Source organism: Filicampus tigris, chromosome 12 (genome assembly GCF_054856515.1).
Source record: "Filicampus tigris isolate MCC_2025a chromosome 12, RoL_Ftig_1.0, whole genome shotgun sequence".
Lineage (NCBI taxonomy): Eukaryota > Metazoa > Chordata > Actinopteri > Syngnathiformes > Syngnathidae > Filicampus > Filicampus tigris.
In genome coordinates, this window is record NC_141228.1 from 10,374,017 (window position 1) to 10,401,535 (window position 27,519).

General features: G+C 39.4%; 3 protein-coding genes across 6 annotated transcripts; 1 reads left to right on the forward strand and 2 right to left on the reverse strand.

Moving 5' to 3' along the window:
- Nucleotides 1-3,124: 3,124 nt before the first annotated feature.
- Nucleotides 3,125-14,587, reverse strand: ptger3 (prostaglandin E receptor 3 (subtype EP3)). Its single transcript, XM_086048282.1, has 2 exons — nucleotides 13,662-14,587; nucleotides 3,125-4,192 (listed from the first exon to the last, which is right to left on the reverse strand). The coding sequence occupies exons 1-2, from the start codon at nucleotides 14,514-14,516 to the stop codon at nucleotides 3,860-3,862; spliced, it is 1,188 nt and encodes a 395-aa protein (XP_085904408.1). The 5' UTR covers nucleotides 14,517-14,587; the 3' UTR covers nucleotides 3,125-3,859.
- LOC147138321 (uncharacterized) lies at nucleotides 5,115-10,235 on the forward strand. Of its 3 annotated transcripts, XM_086048279.1 has the most exons (6): nucleotides 5,118-5,211; nucleotides 5,517-5,581; nucleotides 5,742-5,860; nucleotides 6,111-6,210; nucleotides 7,390-7,484; nucleotides 9,096-10,235. In XM_086048279.1, exons 1-6 carry the CDS (start codon nucleotides 5,149-5,151, stop codon nucleotides 10,121-10,123), a joined length of 1,470 nt encoding a protein of 489 aa, XP_085904405.1. In that variant the 5' UTR covers nucleotides 5,118-5,148; the 3' UTR covers nucleotides 10,124-10,235. The 3 variants fall into 3 exon arrangements, with proteins under 3 accessions (XP_085904406.1, XP_085904405.1, XP_085904407.1); XM_086048280.1 differs by lacking the exon at nucleotides 5,517-5,581 and having other exon boundaries at nucleotides 5,115-5,211; XM_086048281.1 differs by lacking the exons at nucleotides 5,517-5,581; nucleotides 6,111-6,210 and having other exon boundaries at nucleotides 5,121-5,211.
- Nucleotides 14,588-15,551: 964 nt separating the features above from the next.
- On the reverse strand, nucleotides 15,552-21,233 carry zranb2 (zinc finger, RAN-binding domain containing 2). Of its 2 annotated transcripts, XM_086048104.1 has the most exons (10): nucleotides 21,068-21,233; nucleotides 20,420-20,472; nucleotides 19,863-19,971; nucleotides 19,684-19,766; nucleotides 19,522-19,598; nucleotides 17,906-18,085; nucleotides 17,604-17,764; nucleotides 17,001-17,060; nucleotides 16,405-16,554; nucleotides 15,552-16,218 (listed from the first exon to the last, which is right to left on the reverse strand). In XM_086048104.1, exons 1-10 carry the CDS (start codon nucleotides 21,121-21,123, stop codon nucleotides 16,155-16,157), a joined length of 993 nt encoding a protein of 330 aa, XP_085904230.1. In that variant the 5' UTR covers nucleotides 21,124-21,233; the 3' UTR covers nucleotides 15,552-16,154. The 2 variants fall into 2 exon arrangements, with proteins under 2 accessions (XP_085904230.1, XP_085904229.1); XM_086048103.1 differs by having other exon boundaries at nucleotides 15,552-16,554.
- Between the last annotated feature and the right edge of the window lie 6,286 nt (nucleotides 21,234-27,519).

The following is a 27,519-nucleotide window of genomic DNA, read 5'->3' on the forward strand; positions in this document are numbered from 1 at the left end:
GGGGGCTGGAGACTATCATGTGAAAAGATCACCAAATCGATCTGCTGAGCTCTGGAAACATGAGAAAGGTTAAACCATTAAAAGGAGAAAGAATTAAAGCTACAACAGCGGCCTTTCTTCGGTGGTTCCTAACTTTTTCTCTTCTCCACCCCCACACATATTACAGTACCAAATTTGAGCATTACACTGTTCAACAACAAATTTTAATCAGAGATGGATTAATGTGTGTCTCAACTTATTTTTGATGCTGATTTCAAAATTGTTTTTACTGTTTTTCTAGCACATTAGGTTTTTGAGATATTTTCATTTTTTTTTTTTTTAATTGACTTATAAAAGTTTGTGCAATCCGGATTTTACCATGTGTTGTAATTTGGAATGACGTTTTAGGGGAAAAAAAATCCACCTGTTGCTGAACCTAACCCTTCATTCATAAGTATTACTAAATATTTTAGAATATTACAAATTATATTATTTTACATTATGTTACAATTATCAGTCTGAAAACCTGATGTGCTGTAGGGAAACAAAATGAGCAGAGTTGGAATGTGGAAGTGCAAAAAAAAAAAATCTTAGAAGGTTAACTTGCATTTCTGATTAAAAGAGTAAATAAGAAAAATTGTTGGACTGTGTTATTTATTGATCTATCCTCCCTTTATATAAACAAAACTAGGATATTTGTGATGATAATGATGATTATGACTATCTATCTATCTATCTATCGATCGATCTATCTATCTATCTATCTATCTATCTATCTATCTATCTATCTATCTATCTATCTATCTATCTATCCATCCATCCATCCATCCATCCATCCATCCATCCATCCGTCGTATTATTTCTTATTGTACATCCATATATAATAAACAAACAAGAATAAAGACCTGTTGAAAATAATTAAAGTATTCCTTTTCTTTATTAGACTTGGACTCACAACATTACAGCACCACATAAAGTAAGTCACATTGCAACTACAAATGAATCAAAAATGCACGTTAGACTTCAAAGGCTTGGTCAAAGGTTGTATAATTACAACATACCTGTTTGACTCTCATACTCAACACAGAAGCATTGAATATTAAAAAGAAACAGACAAACAAAAACCAATCGCAATGTTGCAGCGTGTATGTGTAAATAGCCCTCATCTGAGAATCGGGTCTCAGGGGTCATTAGTAATGATGGATTCAACATGAATGCTTTGTTGTTGCTGTATATATTTTTCTGCCTTTTAGTTGGATACAATTTTCACTTTGTATGACATGTATGTAGTATTTTACAGGTATGCGCTTAGAATGTATTAAGGTTGCCAAATGTATGACTAAAGTGATTGCACCATTTCATTTAAAAGACAAACATGGTGCAGTTAACTGCACATTATAAGGTGATGTGTCTATCAGTCAAACCTGTTTGATCAGGAAGACAAACAAACACTCATAATATCAAAATTGTCATAAAAGCAGTTTTTGATTTCCATCTGAAAGTGTTCTTTACGTAGATAAACAGAACAGCCAATTACAACTAAAAAGGAAAAGCAACTTTTGGGACCTTTTAATGAAGCCAAAACATCATTACCTTTAAAGTTTTGTAAACTGATAAGATGGCAAATTCATTAGGACTAAATATGTGGCAAAAACATCCTCCTTTTACTTAGTTCACGCTCATGCCATAATATACTAATATACTGTACATGTCATTAGTATTTTTCCTTTTTTTTTTTTTTTTTTGTCCGGGCGGACTATTGGTAAATAATCAAGTATTCCAGTAAGCTTTACATTGCTCTCCTATTAAAAGGGCAGTCTCCGAGATCTGCAATACTTGTTCGTTTTTCCAGGCATAGAAATGTAATATTCATTTTCAGCTGAAAAACAAAAGAAAAGACAATGTAATTGTTTTGGGATGAAAACAAAAACAATGATATAATTTATTTTCATCCATACAACAAATATACCTTTTGTTGTTAAAAAGAAAAGAAAAACATGTTTTTTCTGAAAACTAAAATACATCTTTGTCCTATTTCGGACAGAAAGAACAAATAAAATAAAACCGCTTTCCCCCCCCTAAATCGTATGAAAAGGACAATAAAACAACAATGAAAAATATTTTCTTAGTGTTTTCTGATTAAAAAAAAAAAATCACAAAATTAATTTTTTTATACAAAATCCTTTCTAAATGCAAAATGAAGAAAATGCATTGTTTTCCAAATCTGGAGGTCCAGCTTTTCAACAATTATTGTTAAACTCTTGCGTGTGGATGAAGTCAAATTAAACTAAAATTTCACGTGGAAGCTGGTTGATTCAAACCAACTTGTAAACCTGTTGCTGTTAAATGTGACAATTGAACATGTTGTGGAGGTGTTTATTGACATCTCAACAAGTGCTTGGAATTGATGCTCTCTGTTTAAAGCAGCACGTACTTAAAATTAGTGGCGCATCAATTACGCCGAGTGGTGATTTGTTGTTAAGCTACATGTTCACGTTCAAAAATCAAGAGGCCATGCGTGAAGCTGATCTCACGTGTATTAACTCATCCTATCGTTTGTTCCATCTTAATCGGGTGATTACATGAACCTATGAAACATTCTTAATTGAGTGGATGAGCATGCTAATGGGACATTTACACTGGCACAGGTTGATCAGCACATAGCTCCTCTTTTGTACTCTATGCACGTGACAGGCCAGCAAAAGCACATCCAGCTGGCTAATGTGCTGAAAAGGCACAGTTGTGGCATTTTGTTTGCAATTTTCTTCGATGACAATGCTAACAACGGCAGTTTTCCCCCTAAATACCTGAATAAATAAATAAATATCAAACTGGAATCACAAATATTCGGGCGTCAGTACATTACATAAAATAGCAACAGTTGCCTTTTCCTCATGCTGAGCAACTGGTAGGCGTTTGGCACAAAGAACAAACTTCACGATCCTTAAAAAAATGCATTGTACATCTTGAATAAACCCAACACTTAAAGAGGAAGTCAATCCAAACATATTTTTTGTTCTATGCAAGACCACTAGTTGAAACAAGGCATTCTGATAAATATTGCGTTTGAGGAATAAGAATGAATCCACCCATTTTTAGCCACCTCTAGGGGTGCCCATTTTGTCACTTCTGTTGACTGAAAATGACATCAGTTGCTCAGGGCTCAGGTAAGGACCAATCACGGCTGACCTGTTTTCCGTGATTGGTCGTTACCTGAGCCCTGAGCAGTTGTGATGTCATTTTCAGTCGACAGAAGTGACAAAATGGCCTGCGATGGCTAAAAAGAGGTGGATTTTGCTGCTTAACTCATATTTCACAAAACCAATATTAATCAGAATGCTGTGTTTCAACTAGTGGGCCTGCTGGGAACATATTCTTGAAAAAAATGTGTTTGGGTTGATTTCACTTTAATTCAACTTCACATACTGCATTGATGGACGCTTGAAGCCAACCATCTCTGAGACTACCTGTCGATTTGTGTATTTTGCAGTCGTAGTTACGGCTTGTTTTACTATTTACATTAATAGGTAGCATTGTACGCGCTTGGCCAGGAAAGTATATCACTACATTCATCATAAATAAATAACCTTATATTCCATTTTTCTTTCCAACTGTTTTCATCAAAAAATAGTTACATTCCTGTACAATAAATGGTTTACATCTTAATGTAAAAATGTGATGACAAAAGAAAGAGATGCATCACTTCAGTTTGGAGTCAGACTTCTTGGGAATGATATGACTGAAAAGTAACATAAGGAGACTTCTTGGTAAGATGTGATTTGGAATGCATTCACCTGATGGTCAGGTGACTTTTAAAAAGAAATGTATGCTTCTACATGCAGGATCTCCACTTCACTTCAAGTGAGAAAACCGTTCTCATTCAAATGTCTCCTTTATTACTTTGGGGTTTCTGGAGACTTTCTTGGTTCTGCTTATTAAGTGCATCCAAAGCCGTTTGAGTCCCTTTCTCATCCTCAATGGAGCAGTTGGAGACGGCATTGGCTACCAGGCAGAACTTGCGAAGGAGAATCTCTCTGAGGAGCAGGTAAACCCACGGGTCCAGGATCTGGTTGAGTGAGGCCAGGCGGATGGCGGTCAGGAAAAAGTTACAGTCCAACTGAACGTCTCGCACGGAAGAGGGACGGGAGCTCTCGGATGTTGAATTACATTCATGAGAGGACACCTGGGTGGAGATCATCCTCAGCATCAGCACCTAGGGGACACAGCATTTAGTCTTTATAACATAATATTATCTACCATGGTAAATAAAAATGGTTAGTAAACATACTCTGAAATAATGTCTGCATGTTTTATATTTTCAAGGTATCACATAACATAAACATTATACACTGCCTCCAAAAAGTTGGAACTTAGGCCATAATAGTACATTGATTTTTTTTCTGCTTGCTGAAAACTTTTGTTTGGAGTTCAAGACTCAAGACTCAGAGACCAACATTTTGCTGTGGTTTTCAGATATTTCAATCCAGATATCATATAATTTAGAAGACAGCACATTTTGTTTGAAAACGAGTGTTTTTTCATTAATTTTTTTCATGTGAGCAAAAGAACATGTGACTGAAAGATGTGTTGTGTTGTGAAAGGTGTGTCCTATTACGTTACAATAGTGCGGAACGTTTACACCCAGTTTCAGACTTAGATTTTGCCTGTGATGACTTACATTGATAAAAGTTAGAGATCAATGATGTGCAGTGAGGTTCATGACTGGTGAGGCATTGGCCTAATATAAAAAATATGAATGCATAATAGAATATCAGCCTGTATTTCAATTTCCATCTTAATTGAAACATTTGTTTTTGAAGCGCTTTTAATTGTGATTCACTCAAGTCCAGACTGTTCAACAATATGATAGCAAGAAAAAATAAATGATGTGAAACATAAGGTCAAGTCATTGTTGTTGTTTTTAAAGTTAAAAATCATTTGGCCGTGCTTATATTTAATTTGTCATGAGACCACCAATTAAAAAAAGACCCACGTGTCAGGTATCATTTCTGAATGTCTGATATTTCTATCAAATCAATCCGTGGCAAAACCGAAGAATAAAATGATTATGATTACAGTAACTTGTTTGAGACTTTTTTTAAACCCAATACAAGTGAATGGAAGAGATCGAACCCGGTTCAAGATGGCGGATACGTGCCAGTAGTCATTATGCGCTTCTTCGCCGCATTGTGTCAATTAGGTTCTGCACTGCTTCATCCTGGTAGCGACAAGGTATTATAATGGTGAAATCAATGACTATACGCAATTTTCAGTTTTACATCATCAACGCCTTTTTCCAAATCAAGGGTAATTGCAGATTTGGTGCAGATTTAAAGTTAACTATCTTTCTAACTACTAAACCTCGGAATAATTCTGTGTTCAATCCTGAGACAGTTTGTATTTTCTCAAGTTACACTGGTTGCCTGACAAAAGCGAGATTATATTAAAACATTATTTCAACTCAAAATAATTAATCGACTTAAAATATTTTAATCCAAATCTGCCCATGCTTTTAGTTGTTATCTTTTATTTTGAAGGTGACCAACGCAGCCGTGGCGTCGTCTTTCCGCGTGGAGGCTGGCTTGATCGTAGTGAAACACGCGTGTGAGGCTGTGAATGTTTGTTTGTTTGTTTGTTTAGTGTTTTGCATTGAGTTGTTATAATTTTTGAATAGTTTCAACCAATACCAAAATGCCTGGCTGTTGTGTGTCCGGGTGTACGAATCAGAGTGGAAAGGGGGTACTTTTTTTCTCAATTCCAAGGGGAAACATGCCATCTCAGAAACACCGGAGGAGCCTCTGGTTGCAAGCCATGAAGAGCACAGACTGGACCGACGACATCGTCAAGAATGCCCGCGTTTGCGGTGCTCATTTCATATCTGGTAAGTTATCGTGGCCATTTGCTTTAACTTAACCACAATGCCTTGAAATATTGAGTAAGTGGTCAGGAATTGTGGAATAATGGCAAGCTAGTTATAGTTTGTAACTAGTAGGTAACTCATTCAGCGATGAACTTCGGTCCACAATAGCTCCGTGGAACTCAAGCTCTTGTAATTCGTTAGCATTGTTGTTTGTGATGTTTACCTTGTCTAGCTGGTGATGTTTGGCTTATGTGTGTCTTTCTTTTTACAGGTGAGATGTCACTGGACCACGAGAGCCCAGATTTTGTGCCCTCTATTTTTTCTTACACAGACCATAACCAAAAACATAACCCCAATGCAAAGACTGAAAGGTAAAATAATTAGCAACACCTAGCTAGTTAGTTTTGTGTTTTGGGTAAAGTAGTTACAGTAACTAATGGTGTAACAATACATTATTTTGACCAGTAACATACGTATCGATATAAGGCCTAAAATTTCAACAAAGCGATTTATTGTTTTTTTTAATTATATAATTTCGATATATTTTGATATGAAGTGATGATACAGTAACAATGGCTTTTTTGTAAATAAACCTATACTAACTAAAGGTACTTGTAAATAAACAATATCGTGTTTTCATTGGATTTTATTTTAAAACCAACTCAGCTTTACTGATTTATTGTAAAGACGATCTCCTTTCTTCCTAAATCAAAAGAATTTCCTCTCAAGCGATTACAATGGCATCATGTTCAAAACCTACTCTTCCTTGCCACAATGATGTTGCGAGGATAATGTAAATCCCTGCCGCCGAATGGAGATGAAGTGTAGGAGTGAAAAATGAATAATAGCTGATTAAAAAATAAGAATTGAAAAAAAGTAAAATGGTATTCGGAATTTTGAGTGTAGAATTATTTCGTTGAGTGTATCGATTATATCCATTAATGACATAAAAATTATCAGGGATATTCAACATGTTGGATTTTTTTGGGCCCGACTTCGCACCGTGTGTGCTCTGTGCTCTGAAGACAAATGAGCACGGTTGACAGTGACGTGCAGCTAATCAGAAAGCGAGGTGACGGGGCGGCGAAGAAGCGCGGTGGGAATCCAAAATGAAAACAGTCATGCCGCGACAGAGCCCAACGTCTTTTCTTTTTCTGTCACTTCGCAAACTAGCGCCACAACACTAAGACACAACGTGAGACCCCTTCTGACTTTTCATCCGCCATGTTTGTTCACTCCGAAGTCTAGTTTAATCTTGAGGGGGTTTGCACGATTTTCCATCTGATGTGAAACTATCTGAATGAGTGTGGTTCATGTGTGATGTGTTGATCATGCCGTGTGGATGCACACCACACACGGTACGTTCAAAACTGTAATACGCGTGATTTTTTTTTTTTTCGTCACGTATCGGGTCTCAGAGTTTGGAAGTCTGATGATAATTTTAAAATCCCGCCGTGTGAACTAAGTGAGAAATAGATTATATTCCGGGTTGAGATCAGTATTTCTGTTCATTTATTGCGTTTTTATTTATTTATTTATTTTATGCGAAGGTACCTTAGGAAAAAGAAACGGAGTGAAAGAGTTTCGGGTGCCCCACCAAATCCACCTGCTCAAGAGGAAGTCTCCATCATTGATCGCATTTCTGGTAAGTGTAGCCAATATCGTCTCATTCCATTTTTCTGCAGGTCCTGCAGAAAGGTCCTCTCCCCCTTTACTGATCCCAACAGTCGTTCTCTTCTCCCTCTTTATTCATATCTTTGCTCTATTGATCCCAACGTCCCTCCTGTTCGCTACAAACCCCTCCTTCAACTCTTAGAGACACTTGGGTGATCTTAACATTGGCACTTGTATAATAGGTTTGCATGTAAAAATGACATCAGTACTAAAATGCCCACCTCAAAAGACATTTTAGTGATCTATGGTCTTTTTTGTGATTAGATTTATGACACATTTCCCCGCCCCGTTTTGGGGCGTGGCTTATGTTAAGTTTTTGGTCTCAGCGGTCTACGTCACGGGAGGGAGGCATGGTGGTAACATTGATCGCTTTGTCAGTTCTGTTGTCTAAAATGGCGACCGATCGCCACCAAAATGCAAATGCACATTACTACTCTTGTCCACTTCAACCTGTGAGAGTATAAAAGTGTTCTGCACAATAGTTTGGATTTATTGACATAAAAGTGATCTCATCATGATCACCTCACCAAAATCAAAAATACCGTGGCGATTGCTCCTCCACTTACATAAGCTGAAGCGGACAAGAGCATGAATGCGCACACGAACCCAGACAGAACCTAAACTCGCGTCAACTCTCAGGAGGGAGACTGCGGCTTGCAGCAGCAGTAGGCAGATTGGAGCTTTACGCCCCCCTCTTCTCTCCACGGCTAAAGGAAGGATAATAGGACGGCTATTATCTGAACAAAAAGTTCCAGCGAGGCTGACTCCACAACCAAGTGTGGCCGCATTGGAACGTACCTTTTCGGCTGTTTGCGTCCCAAATTGAACTGCGTGTTGTCGGGTGGAAAACTGGGGCCATTCCTCATCCAAATTAATGTGCACGTCTACTCGTTTCCACTTCAGTCCCAGTAAATATCCTGACTGGTGTTTAATGCCTCGCCCGTCCTAACCGTGATCAGCATCGAAGCAGTTTTTTTTGGGTTTTTTTAATAGCAAAGAAGCAGTGTGTGCTCGTCCCAGCCTAAATCTATGTAGCTCTGCTCACTTCCACATTTCCTCATTCACATAAATCAGCCACAGAGAGGTAAATCCTTTTGATATGTTGAAGTGGGCATTAGTAGATATGTCCACATAAATTTCGGTGCCAATTGATCGCCGTTTTTGGACGTTATACGCAATGAAAGTACAATGATTTCCAATGGAGGGTTTGGAATCGGTTCCTCTAGTGACTCCGGCCGAACAAGGATAGAACGGTAGGGGGCGCGGCCATTGGCCTAATTAACGAGAGCCGTCATTCATGGAGTCACTTATTTCCTAATTTCTCCAAAATGAATGGATAAAATAGAAAATGCCAACTGTTTTCATTTTCCTGATCAAAAAATATATCAAATGAACTTGTGAGTGAAAACATGGCCCCACCGTCCCTTTAAGTTCGCAATACTCATCTTGCATCTAAGACTTAATACACTCTCAGGGATGTATGCCCTAGCAGCATTTTGAAGCCTATCCCACGCAACCTTTTTATTGTGAGGTTGTGATTCTTGTGAACAACATGTACTAACTGTTCTGTCTTCTGCTTAAGATGAAGAAGACGCCGCAATCAAGAAAACAGAGTACATTGCTCTGGACCTGAAGTACAATTGGATGAAGGATAATCATGCCAAACTGCAGCAAGATTATCAACAGCTACGGGATGAAAATGAGAGCCTGAAAGAGCATCTTGAAAAATCTGCATTTTCCTATTCAAATATCAAACTCAACAGGGTACAACTGTTGTTTTTTACTGGAATTACACCTGTGCTTTTTGACTGGTTGTGCACCAAAATGACTGGTAGTGCAAAATTATTCAGCGAGAAACTCTCACTAGAGGATCATCTTTTGATTGTGTTGATGAAATTGAGGCTGGGCCTAACTAATATTGATTTAGCCCACAGGTTTAAGCTCTCCACAGCTACCTTATGTCAAATTTGTCGGAGATGGATTCCTGCTATGGCCGTTGTACTCAAGCCACTTATTAAATGGCCAAGTAAAGAAGCTACACTAAGGAATATGCCCAAAATGTTCAAGTCAAAGTTTAACAGATGTCGTTGTATAATAGATTGTACCGAGATTTCCATTAATATGACTTCCGGATCGCAGTCATGGTCGAGCTCTAAAGGCAGTAAGACCTTGAAATATTTGATAGGCATCACTCCTGCCGGAGCTATTTCATTTATCTCTGAGGGTCGGGGTGGGCGACATTCTGCCAAGAGGCTATCAAAGGAGTCTGGGTTTTATGATCTTTTGGAATTTAATGATGAGATTGTGGCAGATAGGGGGGTTCTTATTGCGGAAGAACTTGCAGCACATGGCGCTACCCTTTGCACACCAGCTTTTAGTAAAGGCAACAGACAACTTACTGCACAGGAGATCAAAACTTCAAGACAACTGTCACGTTTCAAGATACGTGTCCAACGCGTTATAAGGAGATTGAAGAACTTCAGAATTTTGCAAACAAGAATTCCAGTGTCCCAGGCTGACCTTCTTGATGATATTGTCATTGTGTGCGCTGCCCTTACAAACATTGGCGGAAGACTTTTTCTGAAGAAATCGAAGAACAAAGTGCTCTGAATTGTAAGACCGTTAACTCCTCTTTTTTTGTTTCCATCAAGTGATTTATAGCTGTAAGTTTGATTGTCAACCACTAATGATTTGCACTTGACTATTAAAAGTTTTGCGTAAAGTTATGACTTCTGTTTTCTTCCCTTTGTGACAGTCAATTGAGTATGTTTAGAGCCCAAGAGACTTTTAAGATGCAATTGTGGCCATTGGGGAAAACAAGGTTATTTATTCATTGATATCCGCACAGTAAGTGAGAAACATTTTAATTTGCCATAAGCAAATACTGTCATTACAAATAAGATGGAGCAGAAGACTGAATGTTTACGATTGTTGGATTTGATAAAAATGTTATATAACATAAGATAAGCAACAAAACAAACTAGCAGACGAGTTGGCTATGTTACTCACTCTGCTATGCGAATACAGTTAGCTGTGAGAGTGCAGTTCTCTTTTTTTTCTTGACCATGGACCAAGCATGTATTTGTTTTGTCTCTTTGTCTTTAGCTTGGCAACATTTTTGATCGGAAAACACAAAACTGAGAAAATAAATTATGTTGTATGGTCTTTACATGGCCACACATCACATATTTGTAAGCACCCAAAGACTTGCAGGCCCGCTGTTTCTAACTATGTTTCGCCACAAATTAGTTATTTTTGACACAACTGTTTTTTAGAGTGAAGGTGTCTGCGGTGAAAGCTGGGAAAGGCATCTCCCAGATTCGCATGCAATTTCCAAATCACCAAAATGCAATAATACAAAATGCATACTATAACAATACATTCATCATATTATTTCATCAAATGTGTTACTTCTTTTGTTGCCGCTCCCAAGATCACAGTGAGCAGCTGTCACTGAACCAGGACCCTGCTTTACAAACACCGCTACCACACAGACATGTGCTTTCTAATAACGTCCTTGGTCAGACACATTACACATGTGAGTGACAATGCATGCCCTCAAAACACACCCAGCAGACCCCTGAAACAGAAATCAGCTAAGTGGATTGGCCCTTAATGGATAGCAGGGGCAGTGTTTTAACGGGAATCGTGAGGGCACCGTTCATCTGCTCATGGCTTGGCAATTGGAAAAAAACGAAAAGTACAGTCCGTCATCTCGGAAATACACAAGAACATTTTCAGCACCTTTAAAGGTACACACCGTGAAGTGCAATAATTGGCCCTTGGGTTTCTAATTTAAGGCACACAAAATGAGAACCTTTTTTCGGCTAGTGTGGGATCAAACAGAACACTGTGTTGTCTGCTCTCATTAGTGTGCTGGTGAAAGGAGATGAAGCATCTCCAGAAACAAACAGCTGCTAATGCACGTGTGTGTGCGCGCGCACATTTTTGTATGCATGTGTGTCCATCTGGCTGTTGATATTAGAATGTCGTAGAGGTTTATACCTCACCATAAGTAAATAGTGCATCACTTGTACATAAGATTGTGTGAATATAATGACTATGTGTAACTATGAATGTTTTTTCTTATCATGATCTTTTTTAAAATACAGTAGCACTTTTTAGTCTATAATCGTCACTCACTAGACGAGATCATGGGCACAAAAGCAATGATGTCATAGCTTTGCCACAAACCACTTCCTAAGCACCTGACTTACACTACAGGACTTCAAATGGAGTGCCTGTATTAGATTTTTCTGACTATTTGCATCCTTTAAAAAAAAAAAAAAAAAAGAAGTGGCCAATGTCGTATTTCACTGCACTTGTGCAGGGAAGTAGGAAATATCCTATTTATAGCCCAAGTCCAACTTCAAAGTGATCCAACATCAAACTATTAACAGAACTGCGCTTCAGTGATTTCAATGTGACACGGCGGATTAGTGTACCATTTGTGATCAGGTGTTCAGTGGGAACTTCAATTTCACATTTATGCATTTCATTGTAACAAAAAATGTATTCACTACAAATAATGTCTCTTTGTTCATCTATCTATGCCAATGACGTATAGTGACCGCCAGAACAATTAAATCCACTTCCATTGGGTACAATTAATCTGTAATTATTATTTCATCATACAGGCTATACTGTTTGTAACTTTTTTTTTTCTTTTTTTGGTGGTGTGATGTGAAATTTTTCCAACGTCAAATACAGTACAGTGGATATAAAAAGTCTACGCACCCCTGTTCAAATGTCAAATTTGTGTGATATTACAAAATTAGACCAAGTCATTAAAAAAAATTCCCACAATTTATGTGACATAACTTGTCCAACTCATTTGAATAAAAATCTTTTTGAGAGGAGAATTAAAAATAAACTACAGCTGATGTGGTTGCACAAGTGTGCACACACATTTATAAGTGGAAAGTGGATGTGTTCAGAATCAACCAATCACACCAAACTCATGTTAAATTGGAGTCAGTATACAACTGCCATCGTTGAAAGTGCATCTGATTAACCCCACACAAAGTTTAACTTTGATAGTAGCCTTTCCCTGCTGTTTGTTTCGCTTTCTACCAGAAGCCTGAATATTTTGTGCGAACACTTCTTATTTTCAACTGTCCATAATTCCCTCCACCTTGACAAAGGCCCTAGTTCCAGCTGAAGAAAACAACTTGAAAAGGTGAAACTGCCACCATGCTTGATTGTAAGTATGGTTTTCTTTTGGTGATGAGCAGTGTTGTGTTTGTTTCAAATGTACCTTTTGGAATTATGGCCAACCTTCTCGGTTCCATCAGCGTCAGAACAAAACATACCGGTAGTTTGAGTTTCTATGTTTTTCTTTGTAAGATAAGGCTTCCCTTCTCATCTTTTCATCAGTTTGAGGCACGTCCAGATGTCACTGTTGCCATATTTTCTCCAATTGATGACTGCGTTCACCGTGTTCCATGGTATACTTACTGCCTTGGGAAAGTATTATTGTTTACACTGCTACTGACTAATAACTTTGAGCAATGAGATCCCTCTGATGCTTTGGAAGCTCTCTGCAGACATGTGCTATAGGATGTGACAACAAAAACGTCAGCAAGGCAAACTTAATATACCTTAAAAAAATGTGGCCGATGTGTGCTGACCAGTGGTAGAGCCAGAATGTGGCTAATGGTTGGGCCTGGAATAATCAGGGTGGGCCTGAATATTTATTTCACTCAGCACAATCCTCCTGCCCCGAAACATCGTATATTCAAATAAAATGACAAACTGAATAATATGAAGTTCAGATCTTCCTTAGACAACCACAATTATGCCATTCTTAATATTCAATAAAACTTTGAATATGATTGAATAATTCTAAACACAACCTCATGTCAAGCGAGTGCACACTTGTGCAAAGTTACACATCAATTGTTTCTTATTACTTCTCCTCTAAAAACAACGGATTTTTTTTTCCAATTGAGCTGTACATGTTGCAGATGACATCGGAAAAAGTTTTGAAAAGATATGGTCTGATCTTTTTTTTTTTTTTTAACACAAAACACACACATTTGAACAGGGGTGTGTACATTTTATCCACTGCATGTGCCTTGGCTCTTTGAAGGGTGGAAAACACAGATACATGGTCTACTATACTGTAAAGGAAGTAGTGATAACATACCAGTAGAGGAGACCAACACACAAGCAGTACGCACATAATCCCCATGAGTTGAATGACGGTCTCGGTGGTGAGTCGTTCCCAATGTTTGGAAGTCTGAGACGTGCCAGACTTGGTCTTACAGCGAACAATCAGGCCGCGGATGGTCACCACGTTGCAGGACACCGTGACAAGCAGCGAGAAAATCCCCAGTAAGGCAAAAGTGAAGGAGAAAAAGATGTTGCCTGGCACTTCTCTGTCCCCGGTGCTGATAAAGCACCAGGTGCCGGGCCACTGACGCGTATACTTGCCCACCCCTGCTACGGGCAGGAGGGCGAAGAGCAACACCAGGCACCAGATGACCATCAAAGTCTGCTTGGTGACGCTGGTCTTCATGTGGTTGGAGTACCAGTGCGGGTTGGTGATGGCCGTGGCCCTCTCGATGGCCATGGCGCTGGCCATGAAGAGCGCGCACAGGCCGAAAGTGGTCATGCACACGCCGAAGAAAGCGCACAGGTTGCCCGACGAGTCGATGCGCTCCCATCGCAGGTCGGCGCGATAAACCGAGATCACTATCGGACTTGTCAGGAGCTGGCCGAACAGGTCCGTCAGCGCTAGCGACCCAATGCAGAGCAAGAAAGACTTCTTCCTTCTGTTCTCCTTCTTCCTGTATGAGATGTAGACCAGAATGAGAGCCAGAGAGTTGCCCACCATGCCCGTGGCCATCATGGTGATGGGGAAGACAACCGACACGTAACCGCAGCCCGACTGCGTCCTTGTAGCGTTTTCTTCTCCTGCTGACTTGGTCACATTGGACGTCAGCATGGCTTCTATTCTGCTTTGTGAGCTGTCAAGAAAGTCACACTTGTCCGAAGTCATCCTTTCGGACGGGCTAAGAAGCAGTGACGAAACGCAAAAGCCGTGCGTGCGTGCACCATCTCTTCCGAGATCGACACTGAGCTGCAGCTCTGTGCGTAAAAGCGCCCCCAGCCCTTTTACGCGGGACTGGCGGGGAAGTATAGTGCCTCCTCCAATTAAAATGGTTGAAAAGAGTACTTGAAGTTTAACATGTGAATGAATGCTAGTGACGTTTTAGATTCATTTGTGTTGTTTCATGTATGACATTTTGAGTGAGCAACTGCCCCAGATGCTTGAGAACAATGTTGGTACTACAGAGTCTATTATCTGAAGTGAACAGAATAATTACTTCGTGCGATGCAAACTACCTGATAAAGGTGAACATGTTAAACATGTTTCATTAGAGAGACATGGAAAGGATTTTGTAGTGACACTACTGCACGTCATATTCCAACGCTATGGAGCTGAATTAAACCCTCATTCGTAGATTTGTCTTCTTGAATGCGATTGGCAATTTAATGAGATCGAACGTAGAGTGAATTTTATTATTTTTTTAAGATATCTTGGGCATCCTTCTTCTGTATGGAGCATCGCGTATAGACTATTTGTATACATTTTTTTGTTTAATTTTAGACAAAGCCGTGTCAAATCTTTAAGCCCCAGTAAGAAACCAAGAGTCAACTTATACTCGATGTATTAGATAGTCCTACTGTGATTCCCGTTCGAAGTAGTTCTTCACCCGTTGTCTGTGTTAAACGCATAACTTCGTATGGTTTACTTACTTCAAATCATCCAAATGGCGAAGTGTTCAAGAATGTCTTAAGAGGTTAATTACGTTAAAAAAAGCACCCCAACAAGTGCCTTATCAGGCTGCTATCTATTGAAATTAAGTTTTACAGTTCAAAAGGTATCTTAGCATTTTGCCTATAAACTGAACTAGTTAAAAAGATGCTGCATCAGATTAAAATAAAAAAATAAAAGTAAATACAGCCAAATTAGGAACCACACAAGTGTAACATTTTGTATGCTGGAAATCTTTGCAGAAATGACAAGGTATGCGGTTGACAAGACTTTATTTACACACGAACAGTTATTTCATATGGATATTATATAAAGCATGATTTGTCACGATGTACTAAAAAAAGTCTTGAAACACTAATATATGGAATTTGTTAATCGAATCCATCCCTTCCTCCAGTAAACACTGATGACAAGTGTTTAAACAAATATAGACATTTAAGCATAAATTCTTTGAAATTTGTGCTGTTTGTGAACAACTATGCCTGTGTAATACTTACCTTAAAAACAAAGTAATCAGTGTTCAATTCTACATGTACTTTTCCATAAACAGATGCATTTACTGTATATTTAAAAGGGCGGTGTCTCAGGGGAAATTCTAAAGTTCCCCAAAGATCAGCAGAAATACTGTCACCAACATTATCCCAAAATAGGGACCAATACATTGGTAGACACTAGTCACAAGTTGGGCAAAGAGTGAGTTGAAAGATAGGAAGGGCTGCTACCGTAGTGTGTGTGCGCGTGTGTATGAGTGAGTGAATGAGTTGGGGGGAGGGTTGAACAGCATACTGTATGGATGTGGTTGTTCCTCTCATGGTAGCATGCACTTGCACTGAGGTTGATTTCACTGAGGCATTAAAATTAATTTGTTTTCTTTTTAGAACTGGAGCCAGAATGGGAGGATCCAGAGGACTGGTTGCTGCCCCTGAAAGCACACAACATGATGGGAAGGGGAGATACGTTAGCAATGAGAGTCATCAACATTCAGCTCAGCATACTTGTACTGTATCGAGTCAAGGTCAGAGTGTGAAAACCAGCACGACAAGGTCGTGAGCAAGGCGATAAACGGCTATAGTGAGTGCCACTGTGGTATTCCACTTTAAACCCAAACCTTTCGGACGAATGGGATCTAGAGCGCCTCCGTTTTCTGCCTCCAGATGACGACCTGGAGCGACTCCGCTTCTGTCCCCCCTCGGGTGAGGAGGGTGGGGAGACGGACCTCTTCCGGGGTGAGGAGCCCTTTCCAGACCTGGAGCTGGATCTTTTGGAGGGATAAACCAAGCGCTGAGGTCAGTAGGGTCTGGGAAAGATCAGTACCAGGATGAAGCCTCAGAGTAGAAGCGGCAGCGGCTTTAAAAGGTACTGATCAGTTAACTTTAGCAATGACATTATCATTGAAGTCCAGTGTAACTGAACGAGCAGGCTCATGTTAATGCCACTCAGAAGATACTAAGACCATGTACTGTATGAGCACATCCCGTGGCCAAACGAAGATTTCCAACAGGGGCCAAATTGGAACTTATTATTGATAGCATAATGCCAAATATGTACCTAAAACTATCAATATTACCTGTCCTTTAACAAAAAAGGGATTTTGTATTGCTATAACTGATCCCAATGCAGCCATAAATAACAGGACTGTTTGCGGAGCCTGGGGGCCCATACAAGCACTCTCTGCAGGGAGAGAGTGCATGTCACCTCATTCACCTGGAGCGGGACCTCGAGCGAGATCTGGATCGGGAACTAGAGGAGCTCCTAGAGCCGGATCTGAAACACAAAAAAAACACAAAAACTCTCCAATATTTTTCAGAAGAGGAACTATCAATGTGTCACACATTGATAATAAACCAAAAAAATAGATGGCATATAAATATTTACCCTAAGTTACACGTGAAGTTTAAGGATAGGAAAACCAGTGTTTAATTTTGGCTAGTCTCTTTTGTATGACCTCGCAATTTGCAGTTAACGCCTTGGGAATAACACTTCACAAATAGCCACGTGGCCTTCCACGGAAATGGCTTCAAAACATGGGGTTATAGCATTATCTGTTGTTTCAGCAGGTGAACTGCAGCCGAATGGATTCTCAGTCAAATCATTTCAATATCTATCTTCACATACAGTATTACCAGGGCAAATTCTGCCTACACTGTCTTTACAGCACGGTAGGCAGAAGGACTAAACCACAATCAAAATAAATGAAAAAACAGGAAACAGCAACATGGAAAGTATGTAGACCTGTTCATCAGAAGGAAAGTTGAGAGCTGATACTGACATTTTGCCGGGAGTTACCCTTGACCTGCACCCGTTTACCTGGACCTCGACCGAGAACTGGAGCTAGATGAGCGCGAGGATGAGCGGGAACGAGACGAGCCCGAGCGGCTGCCCCTTTTCTTCACTTGCTCCTTCTCTTCATCGCTGGCATCTAGGTCGTACTTCGACAGGTCGCCGTCTTCGTCGTCTTCATCGTCATCCTGAACGGCAAGTTTTTGCTGATGTTAACATCACCCTTCGCACACCTCCTCCAGTAGCATTTTAAATGCTTTCAAAAGCCAGTGTGCTCCACATCTTGATTAGACTAAAAGTCTTTTCATGTCATGCGGCCTTGTGCTTACATCCAGTTTGTACTTGGACAGGTCACCGTCTTCATCATCGTCATCCTCTTCTTCGTCCTCCTCCTGCGGCGGCGGAGGAGGAGGAGGAGCCTTTTTCCCTACGTCTTTCTTTTCACTTCCTTTTGAAGAAGATGTCTTGCTACTGCTCTTCCCACGATACTTTTTCTTTTTCCTCCCAAACTGTGACATAAATCAGATATCAACTGAATGGCAGAAAGTGTATTTTGCATGTTGTTAACATGCAACCACAATATCAATATATCATCGCTGTCTGATGACAACCTCTACAGAATGGCATTAAGTGTTTTCTTATGTGCTTTGGTACTGAAGTAGTACAATATAAAATCTTACAAATCTTATAATGAAGAAGCATTAATATAAATACAAATGTACATTTTTGAACACATAACAGATTACAGAAAAAGAAAGTGTGCTTGATTATAAAATTCCACACATCTGGTATCATAACTGTATGTCTGATGTTTCTAACAGACCAATCTGTGTCAAAATTGGTCATTAACTCAACGACTCATGATTAAATTATAATCATATGATTTTAATAATTGTTCGCAGCCAAACATCTCGACTTCAATACAAGCGAATGCAAGTGTCGCCCGCTGTTTAAAAATAGTGAGGCTCCCTCTAGTGGTTATTTACCGGTATCTCTATGGGGGAAAACGACAAGACAGGGCAGTCGAAAAATATGTTTTATGTGAGAAAACTGTGAACAATCGCCACTAAAATTCGTGTGGACCATTTATGCTTCTGCCAACTTTAACCACTGAAATCATCAGAAGAATTGCCCTGATATTCTGAATTTTATAACCATTCAGCGGTTTCCTCATCGAAGTTTATTAAGCGCCTATGGGGAGGAAGATGTATAACATCGAGAAAATCTAAAATATTGGGATGACGGTTCTAAGCATAAGTAGAGAGATCTGCGTATATTTTGGTGAAAATTGATCACAGTTTTCTGACAAGTGACGTTAAGTATCTAACCACAGTTTTTCAACTTACTATTTTAAAAGTCATAATCCTTGAATAAAGAAACATTTAAATACACATTGATTTTTGTGTAATGTAGCAACATGTCTGATGATTGCAACAAAACAAACTACTACTTAAAAACACAGCGAGTAATGATTTTTTTTTTGTTTGTTTTTAAAGTGTGTTCATGCCTAAGTCTCAATAGAAATAAAAGAAGACCTCGCAAGTCAAGCGTAAGCTCTCTTCCGGTTCAAGTTTCTTTCTGGTTACGGCAGATGAAAATATCCAAAGTACATGTAACATCAAAATCGGCCGTGATCTGATTTTCTATTTTCCTTTTGTGCACAAAATAGGAAAGCCTGTCATTATCTATTATTTTATTTTGATTTTTGGAGCAAATATTGACAAAATTACTATTATTATTTTTAGTTTCTGTTTTGAAAAATAAAATGATACATGGATTCTGCATAAGCACTGTCAAGACGTCTTTGTTGTGTTTTTTACTACGTTTTCTACTTTACAAGAAGCTTCTTGTTGCTCCTAAAAAATAGAAAGGTTACACAATTGCCATTGAACAGCAACATTATGCACACTCATTTACAAAAAAAGCACCATGAGGAAGGGCGCACCTCATCATATTCACCATCAGATTCCTCTCGCTCAATATATTCCACATTTTCCCTTTCATTAAAACCACCACCGTAACCTGAAAGTGTATCGGAGAGACATGGATGAAGATTCTATTGCATAATTGAACAGATACTAGAATGTTGCACATTTTGCTAAATTACCTGTTCTCTCTTCAAGCTTGGCATATTTGGGAGTGTTACACATGTTGCACTCTGACCGCCTTGCCCAGTTAACGTTTCCACATCTTCATGAGGGCGAGAGAGAGGACAATAAACAAGAACATAAAATGAAGAGAGAATCAATTTAATAGGAATGTGCTCACTACACAATTGACACTTACGTTTTACATTGCCAATCATTAGCGCTGAACAGTCCTCTACTCTTCTCAGCCAGAGTTTTCCCAATCTCTGTTCCTCCTGCTTTCATCATCTTGGCCTCTGTGGTTTTCTCTGCCCCCAAAAAACAAACACAACCCCCCCCAAAAGCTCCTGTGTTCAAATATCTCATAGATCAGTGATTCCCAATCACTGATGTGCCATGAGAGCTCTTAAGGTGTGCTTCAGGAAATTACCCAATTCCACTTCATTGGTCCAATAATTATTTATATACAACAAATAATGTATTTGATCATGTGTGTATGCCAACAATTTATAGCAACAGGCAGAACAGCTATAAATTCTTCCACTAGATGGCAGAAGGTACAATTAACCTATGTACTCACCTGTTACCATTAAAACAGAGAACAGTAATAGCTTTGAGTTAATCTAAGCAGGCCCAGATTTCACAATGAGTAAATAAAAGGTGGCTACGTGTTTCTCATGTATGCATGCACCTTCACTTAAAAAGTCGAGAAACACTGCTTTATAAGAGTAAAGATTCATTTCACTCCAGACTCACCTCTTCCACATCTATTACAACTTGTTCTCCTTGCAAAGTTCACATTTCCACATCTGGAAAAAAAACCATTCAACACATAAGTAAGCAAATAGTTTATGAAGCTAAAACATACACAGAGCATGCATGAGTTGACAGTGCAGCACCTTGACACACTTCTCATTATGCAAAAGAGCCAAGTAATAAGTACTGCAGCTGTTCGCTACTTGAGACGCTAGTAATGCATCTGAGATACGTACTGATATTTATGACCAGAGTTAAAATTCGCATGACACCATGTCCTCCGCCCTCCAAAAACAAACAAAACACCCCCCCCCAAACCAAATTATCAGTAGATGCTCAACGATAGCAGCTAACGTTAGCCGCCTCGTTAGCTTGCAAGCCAGTCAGCGAAAATAAATAGAATCGCAGAAAAATAATTCCACTTAATCTCTACTGTAAATCAAAAGCTCTGTTTCCTTACATGGTTTTTGTTCAACTTCTTGGATAAATAATAAGGACGTTGACGATCGCTCGCTACTTTGTAGCTAATTCGATGCGGTGGGCCTAACAAGCTAAACAAAGTTGACCTGCAGCTGCTTCATGATATAGTCGACCCTTTAAAAAATACTCCAACAATCTACCGTTATCTTTTATCGTACGTTAACTTACTTTTTATCAGGGCATATCCAGTCCCCGTCGCTTACTCGAAAGCTCTTTCCCGACATGTTGATACGTGTTTAAACGCCGAGTGGCTTAGTTGTTCTTGCTAGCCAAATGTGCTCAATGTGGTTGAACAGAGCCGCCCACTGCCAATGCTGCATTCAAAAGCCATCGGCCACCGCGCAATCGTTTCGCTCTACGCTTGACGTATACGTAACAACAAACACTTATATTCCGTGTAACATTTCAGACGTTTAATATCTGATATTCATAGGTATTCAATTACCTGATATTCAAATCAAACTCAAATGAACAAATACACATTTTGCAACCATGTTTAAAATATCTTAAATAGTTGAATGCATCATTGGCAGAGCGCTACAGACACTATAAATCATGGGTCTTCAATCCTGTTCCCCGAGGGCCGGTGTCCTACCTGTTTTCCATCTGTCCCTGCTGCAACACACACCTGATTCAAATGATCAGGATCGTTATCCAGCTTCTGCAGACCTTTGGTGACTATCTGTAGCAGGGAGAGATGGAAAACAGGCAGGACACCGGCCTTCGAGGAACAGGATTGAAGACTCCTGCTATAAATAGTCATATTTTGGGATCAATATTAATTATAATTAATTGAAAACATTAGATTAGGCTTCACATAAAACTGATGAATTTCCCTCTAGCGACATCTTTTATCATCATATATACAGCATATCACACCAATATATTATGGCATTGTTCAATAAGGTGACACAAAGACAGCCTATCTGGTATAAGAAATTTGAATTGAAATTTATGAAATGACTAATTTACTGAGACACAAAGTATTATTATCAAAATCATTTTTTTAAATGCCGGATTCACAATCTACCACTAGATGTCACTGTACTGCGCAGGTACAGTGCCGTGTTCTCCACAATTTAACGACAGGCCCACATAGAGGAGGTATGTTCAGTTTATGTAAATTAGGCAGATAAAAAAACGTGAATTCCTCGAAATTTGGTCAGTGTTCTTGATTCACACTCGTTGGAAAGAAGCACTCAAGATCTTTCTGACAGATGTGAAGAGAAAAGTATGGCTAAGCAAATGGACAGCTCCATTCCTCCAACCTTTTCTTCATTTGTCACTGGAAGGCAACTTTCTGTAGAGTCTGCAAGAACAGTTGAACTTTACTTAATCAGAGGCATGCACTATTCAGGTCAGAGGATACTATGGTGCCATGTGATATGATTTTGGAGGTGGCGGCACGGTGGACGACTGGTTAGCACGTCCGCCTCACAGTTCAGAGGTCGTGGGTTCGATCCCGGCTCCGGCCTGTGGAGTTTGCATGTTCTCCCCGTGCCTGCGTGGGTTTCCTCCGGGTACTCCGGTTTCCTCCCACATTCCAAAAACATGCATGGTAAGTTGATTGGACTCTCTAAATTGCCCCTAGGTGTGATTGTGAGTGCGGATGTTTGTCTCTGTGTGCCCTGCGATTGGCTGGCGACCAATTCAGGGTGTCCCCCGCCTACTGCCCAAAGACAGCTAAACTACACAAACCCATCCATCCGTCCATTATCTATACTGCTTATCCTCACAAGGGTCGCGGGCGCGCTGGAGCCTATCCCAGCTGTCATCGGGCAGTAGGCGAGGGACACCCTGAATTCGTTGCCAGCCAATCGCAGGGCACACAGAGACAAACAAATAATCCGCACTCACAATCATACCTAGGGGTGTGAGAGAGTAACCGGGAGAAACCGAGAAACCGGAGTACCCGGAGAAAACACACGCAGGCACGGAGAGAACATGCAAACTCCACGCAGGGAGGCCGGAGCCGGGATCGAACCCAGGACCTCTGAACTGTGAGGCGGACGTGCTAAACAGTTGTCCACCATGCCGCCACTACACAAACCCACCCCATTAAAATAGTATTAAGACTACGCTAAGGCGCGCCCTCCCCTTCACCGCAGTCCGGCAGATGTCGCTCGCCTCGGCGGAGCGGGGGGTCCCTTGCAATCTGTCCCGGTCGCGGTGCTGGACTCGCTTCTCCGGCTCCGGCGCGTGAGTGGGTAACTGTATGTGGGGGAGGAGGGAAGAATCAGCCGTGGCGCTTATGACTCTCCGAACACACTTGTCGGTCTGCACGGCGGCCGGACACTACCCTTTGTAAGGTGGTTTAAGAGCGTTGTATACAATCGTCGGATCGCGTGGCACTGCCCTTCGGCGTCTCCTCGTCCCGCCTCGCCAGCTACGGTCTTTCGGTGGCACCGTATTCATAAGCAGCATTGACTTGCCTGCTCAGTTAAGTTCTCCAATTGGTGTTGGCTATTTGTATTTGGTGTTCACACACAGTTAACAACTGCCCGTACAAGTTAAAAAAGATGTTTTCTGCACCCTGGGCTCTGTTTCTGCAGTAGAAGCGAGCAGCAGACCCGATTTGGCTTGGGGCTCATTTGCATGAGACGGGGCAAATTTCAGCAAGATAAGGAATAGGTTGTGTGAAGTTGGCTAATGTCCTGTCACAGATACGGTATGTTATTAAAACACATGGATACTGATTTAAACTGTTCAAAAAATGCGAGTGAGTTCACTTTTTCTTAGTGAATGTATTTTCAGGAATAGCAGGTTTCTTTCACCATTAACTGTCTTATAAATGGGCTAAATAAAGTTATTAGACAAGACGCAATCTGAAGGGATTAAATTTGACGACATGAAAGATGAAAGTTTATTCTGTATTTGTTTTAATTGAGTCAAAATTGTTCAACCGTGATGTGACAGTAACAAAGTTTTTTTCTTCTTTCTTTTTTTTAATATCTGCCAATTGCTAATTTACTGGAACAGGCAAAACATTCTTTGTAAAATCCAAATGTGATGTTTGAGGAGTTTCCCAATATTTGTGATTCCAGTCCTCATAGACATTTGTGCTATTTCAAAGTCTAACGGCATTTCATGCTGAAATTGTCTGAAAATTACCCTGATGTGTTACAATTACTAAGTTTAATGTTAAACTGAAGTTCAAATTCAATTTTTTTCCCCAGGGTAAAGAATGACATTCACAAGCAAGTCATTTTGTGTGTTAGAATATTCCCGAACACAGTCAAACAAGAGTGTGCAGTGAATTTAGGAGGAAATTCAATAAAAAAAATCACTTTAAGGGAATGCAAATTTAGATAGGCACATAAAAATTCCAGGAGGATGGCAAGAATGAAAACGTGTCGTGTCACAGGCATTGTGCATATTGAACATTTGTGAAACTTTGTGCATTCAGTGCTAACATCTATATCAGTTTAAATATATTGTTGACATTTTGATGAATACATATTTTTTTTCTTAATAAAGATCCTTTTCATTTTTTTGCCAATAAAATGTAGTTACTCATGCAGGTATACTGTGTATTATTAATAGATCAAATTATGTCAAATTCACTGGAAGACCCTACATATTTACTCATAGTGTCCTTTGCACTGAAAACATTCAAACAAATCCTACCACATAAACTGACATATCATAACTCATTGTATCTCTAATGATAAATCAAATACAGTACTGTAAATATCACACAATTTTGAATGTAATGTAATTTAAAACTTAAAATAATAAACATGCCTTAGTATCTTACCATGGTGGAGACAGTATTTCATTGGGCATGAAGTGCTCACTGTGACATAATTAGCAACCACTTTAATATGAGAAAATGAGAGACCTATACATCTTCTGGTTAAACAAAGGTATAGATGAGCAAATAACAAAAACATTTTGAAATTGTTTTTTATAAAGGATTCATACTGTTTGCCTCTGTGGTTTTGGATTAAAATTGGAGTAATACTGCCCTCATGTGGTTAAATGGGGTGAATGAGTGACTTCCTGCGGTGGTTCTGAAGGTATAAAAGTAGCCTTCTGCTGCTTCTCTCCAGCTTGTATGGATAGTACGGAGTGGGGCTCCGTAGGATAGGAGCAACAAGGGTAGTAGCAACACACTCTCACACAATCTAAGTTGGATCAAAAAGCTATTGAAATTTTGAAATAACTTTTGTTTTTAAAGATTTTTTTTAGTTACATGCTTTCACCAAAAAAGTGTGTCAGCAGAGCAAAAATACCTCGCATACACAATTGTACATTTAAAAAAAAGAATTTTAATGTTGTTTTGAGGATTATATTGAGGTTGCAAATAGTTGACTTGCCCTGCGGTCCGTTTCACAAAGCAGGCTCACCACACTCTGAGCCTAACCCTGAAGTCTGAGTTAATGAAATACACTGAAAAAAAAAATGTTCACTCAATTTTATTTCATCAAGTGGTTGCACGAAATAAAATCATCAGAATCGAGATAGTTTTTAAGCAAATATCTACTGTAAAAATGTATCTGGATACAGATGATTTTGTGGAGCCACTTGATGAATTAAAATTCAGTAAATTCAACCAACCCTTGTGAGGATAAGCGGTATGGATAATGAATGAATGAATGAATGAATAAATTCAACCATCACTTTTTCAGTGTAGTCTACTTAAGAAATCTATCTGGAATCAGATGATTATATTTCGTGCAACTACTTGACAAAATAAAATTGAGTAAATTCAAAATTGCATTTTTTTCTGTGTAGTTCTGCCATCTGTCATTTTAAAGGAGTCATATATGAGAAGTCCACACTGAAAAAAAATGGTTGAAATTACTAAATTTTATTTCATCAAGTATACGTGGTGATCCATTATTATTATTATAATTATTGTTTTATTCTAATAAAATCTGGATCCACATCATGTTTTTAAGATTTATACAGTGGAAAAAAAAATGGTAGAATTTACTCAATTCTATTTCGTCAAGTGGTTGCACAAAATAAAATCATCAAATAAAATCTTTTTTTTCACTGTATAAATCTTAAAAAATGTATCTGGATCCAGATTTTATTTTAATAAAACAATAATAATTATGGATCACCACGTATACGTGCAACCACATGATGAAATAAAATTTAGTAAATTCAACATAAACTTTTTTTAGTGTACACTGAAAAAAATGGAATGTCGAATTTACTCAAGTGAGGAAATCAAATGGAGTGTGTGGCTCTGAAAGAGGGCGGAGACAGAGAGAAACTCAAGATTCATTGAGTAAAACCTGGTCCCCAACGAGAGCTTAAAGGGAAGTCAACCCAAACATATTTTTTTTCAAGACTATATTCTATGCAAGACCACTAGTGGAAACAAGTCATTCGGATAAATATTGAGTTTGTGGAATAAGTTAATAATAAATTAATCAACCCGTTTTTAGCCATCTCTAGGGGCGGCCATTTTGTCACTTCTGTTGCCTGAAAATGACATCACAACTACTCAGGGCTCAGGTAACGACCAATCATGGTGGACCTGTTTTCTGAGGCTGAGCCGAGATTGGTCGTTATGTGAGCCCCAAGTAGTTGTGATGTCATTTTTAGTCGACAGAAATGACAAAATGGCCGCCCCCTGAGATGGCTAAAAAGGGGTGGATTTTGCTGCTTAACTCATATTCCACAAACGTGATATTAATCAGAATGCCGTGTTTCAACTAGTGCGCCTGTTGGTAACATATTCTTTAAAAAAAGATTGTTTGGGTTGATTTCATCTTTTAGTGACCTCTCTCTGTGAAACAGGCTAGAGTTACCACTCTTTCTCTGGTTTGAGTTACCTCCCTTTTTGAAACGAAAAAGTCAGAGCTTCCCTCATTTCAGGATCAGCAGACTCTGAGTTTTCACCAAACCTGCTTTGTGAAATGGACCCATGGACACTCGCAAAACCATGTTACTCCTCTGTTTCAAATGTATAATTACATCAATGTATCCCGCACAAGCTGTGTTGTTTTCAGCAAAACTTCAGTGAACGATGCCAACCTCAGTTTGTGTCAGACAGCAGAGCTTGTGAAGAAACACTACAAGCTGACTGACTCTTTCTGAACATGGCTATCTGCCCAGCTACAAAGACAGGGAACATGTTACGAAATTGGGTAACCGACCTCCCATCCAATACATTTACTTTTGATTACATTTCGGGTCATAATGTCTATTATTCATTCTTTTGATGAATGCCCGTGGTTGCTTAATTTGTTTGTCATTGGCATCAGTTCCAGGAGTGCCATAGAGCCAAGGGTGATCAGTCCGGTTAGCCAATTGTATTCTCAGGGCTGAAAGGGCTCACCGATGCCCCAACTGTTTTATGTGCAGGCGATTTATTCCGAGGTATTTGTTCTTTTGTTCGTCTTTGGATATATAATCAACTCACTCAAAGTTTTAACATTGTTGGGGTATTTTGTTTATTCTGCATGTCATTACAAATCTGCAAAAAAAAAAATACAGTAATAGGCTTACTCGTGTTGTAGTATAGGACATTATAAGTCCTGGTGCATGTCTGCCATCTAATGAATAGTGATTTATTTTTACAACTTAAAACTGTATAGTGGAAACTCACTAGGGACCGGGTCGGCATGTAATGAACGGCCATTGAAAAGCATTGGGGATTT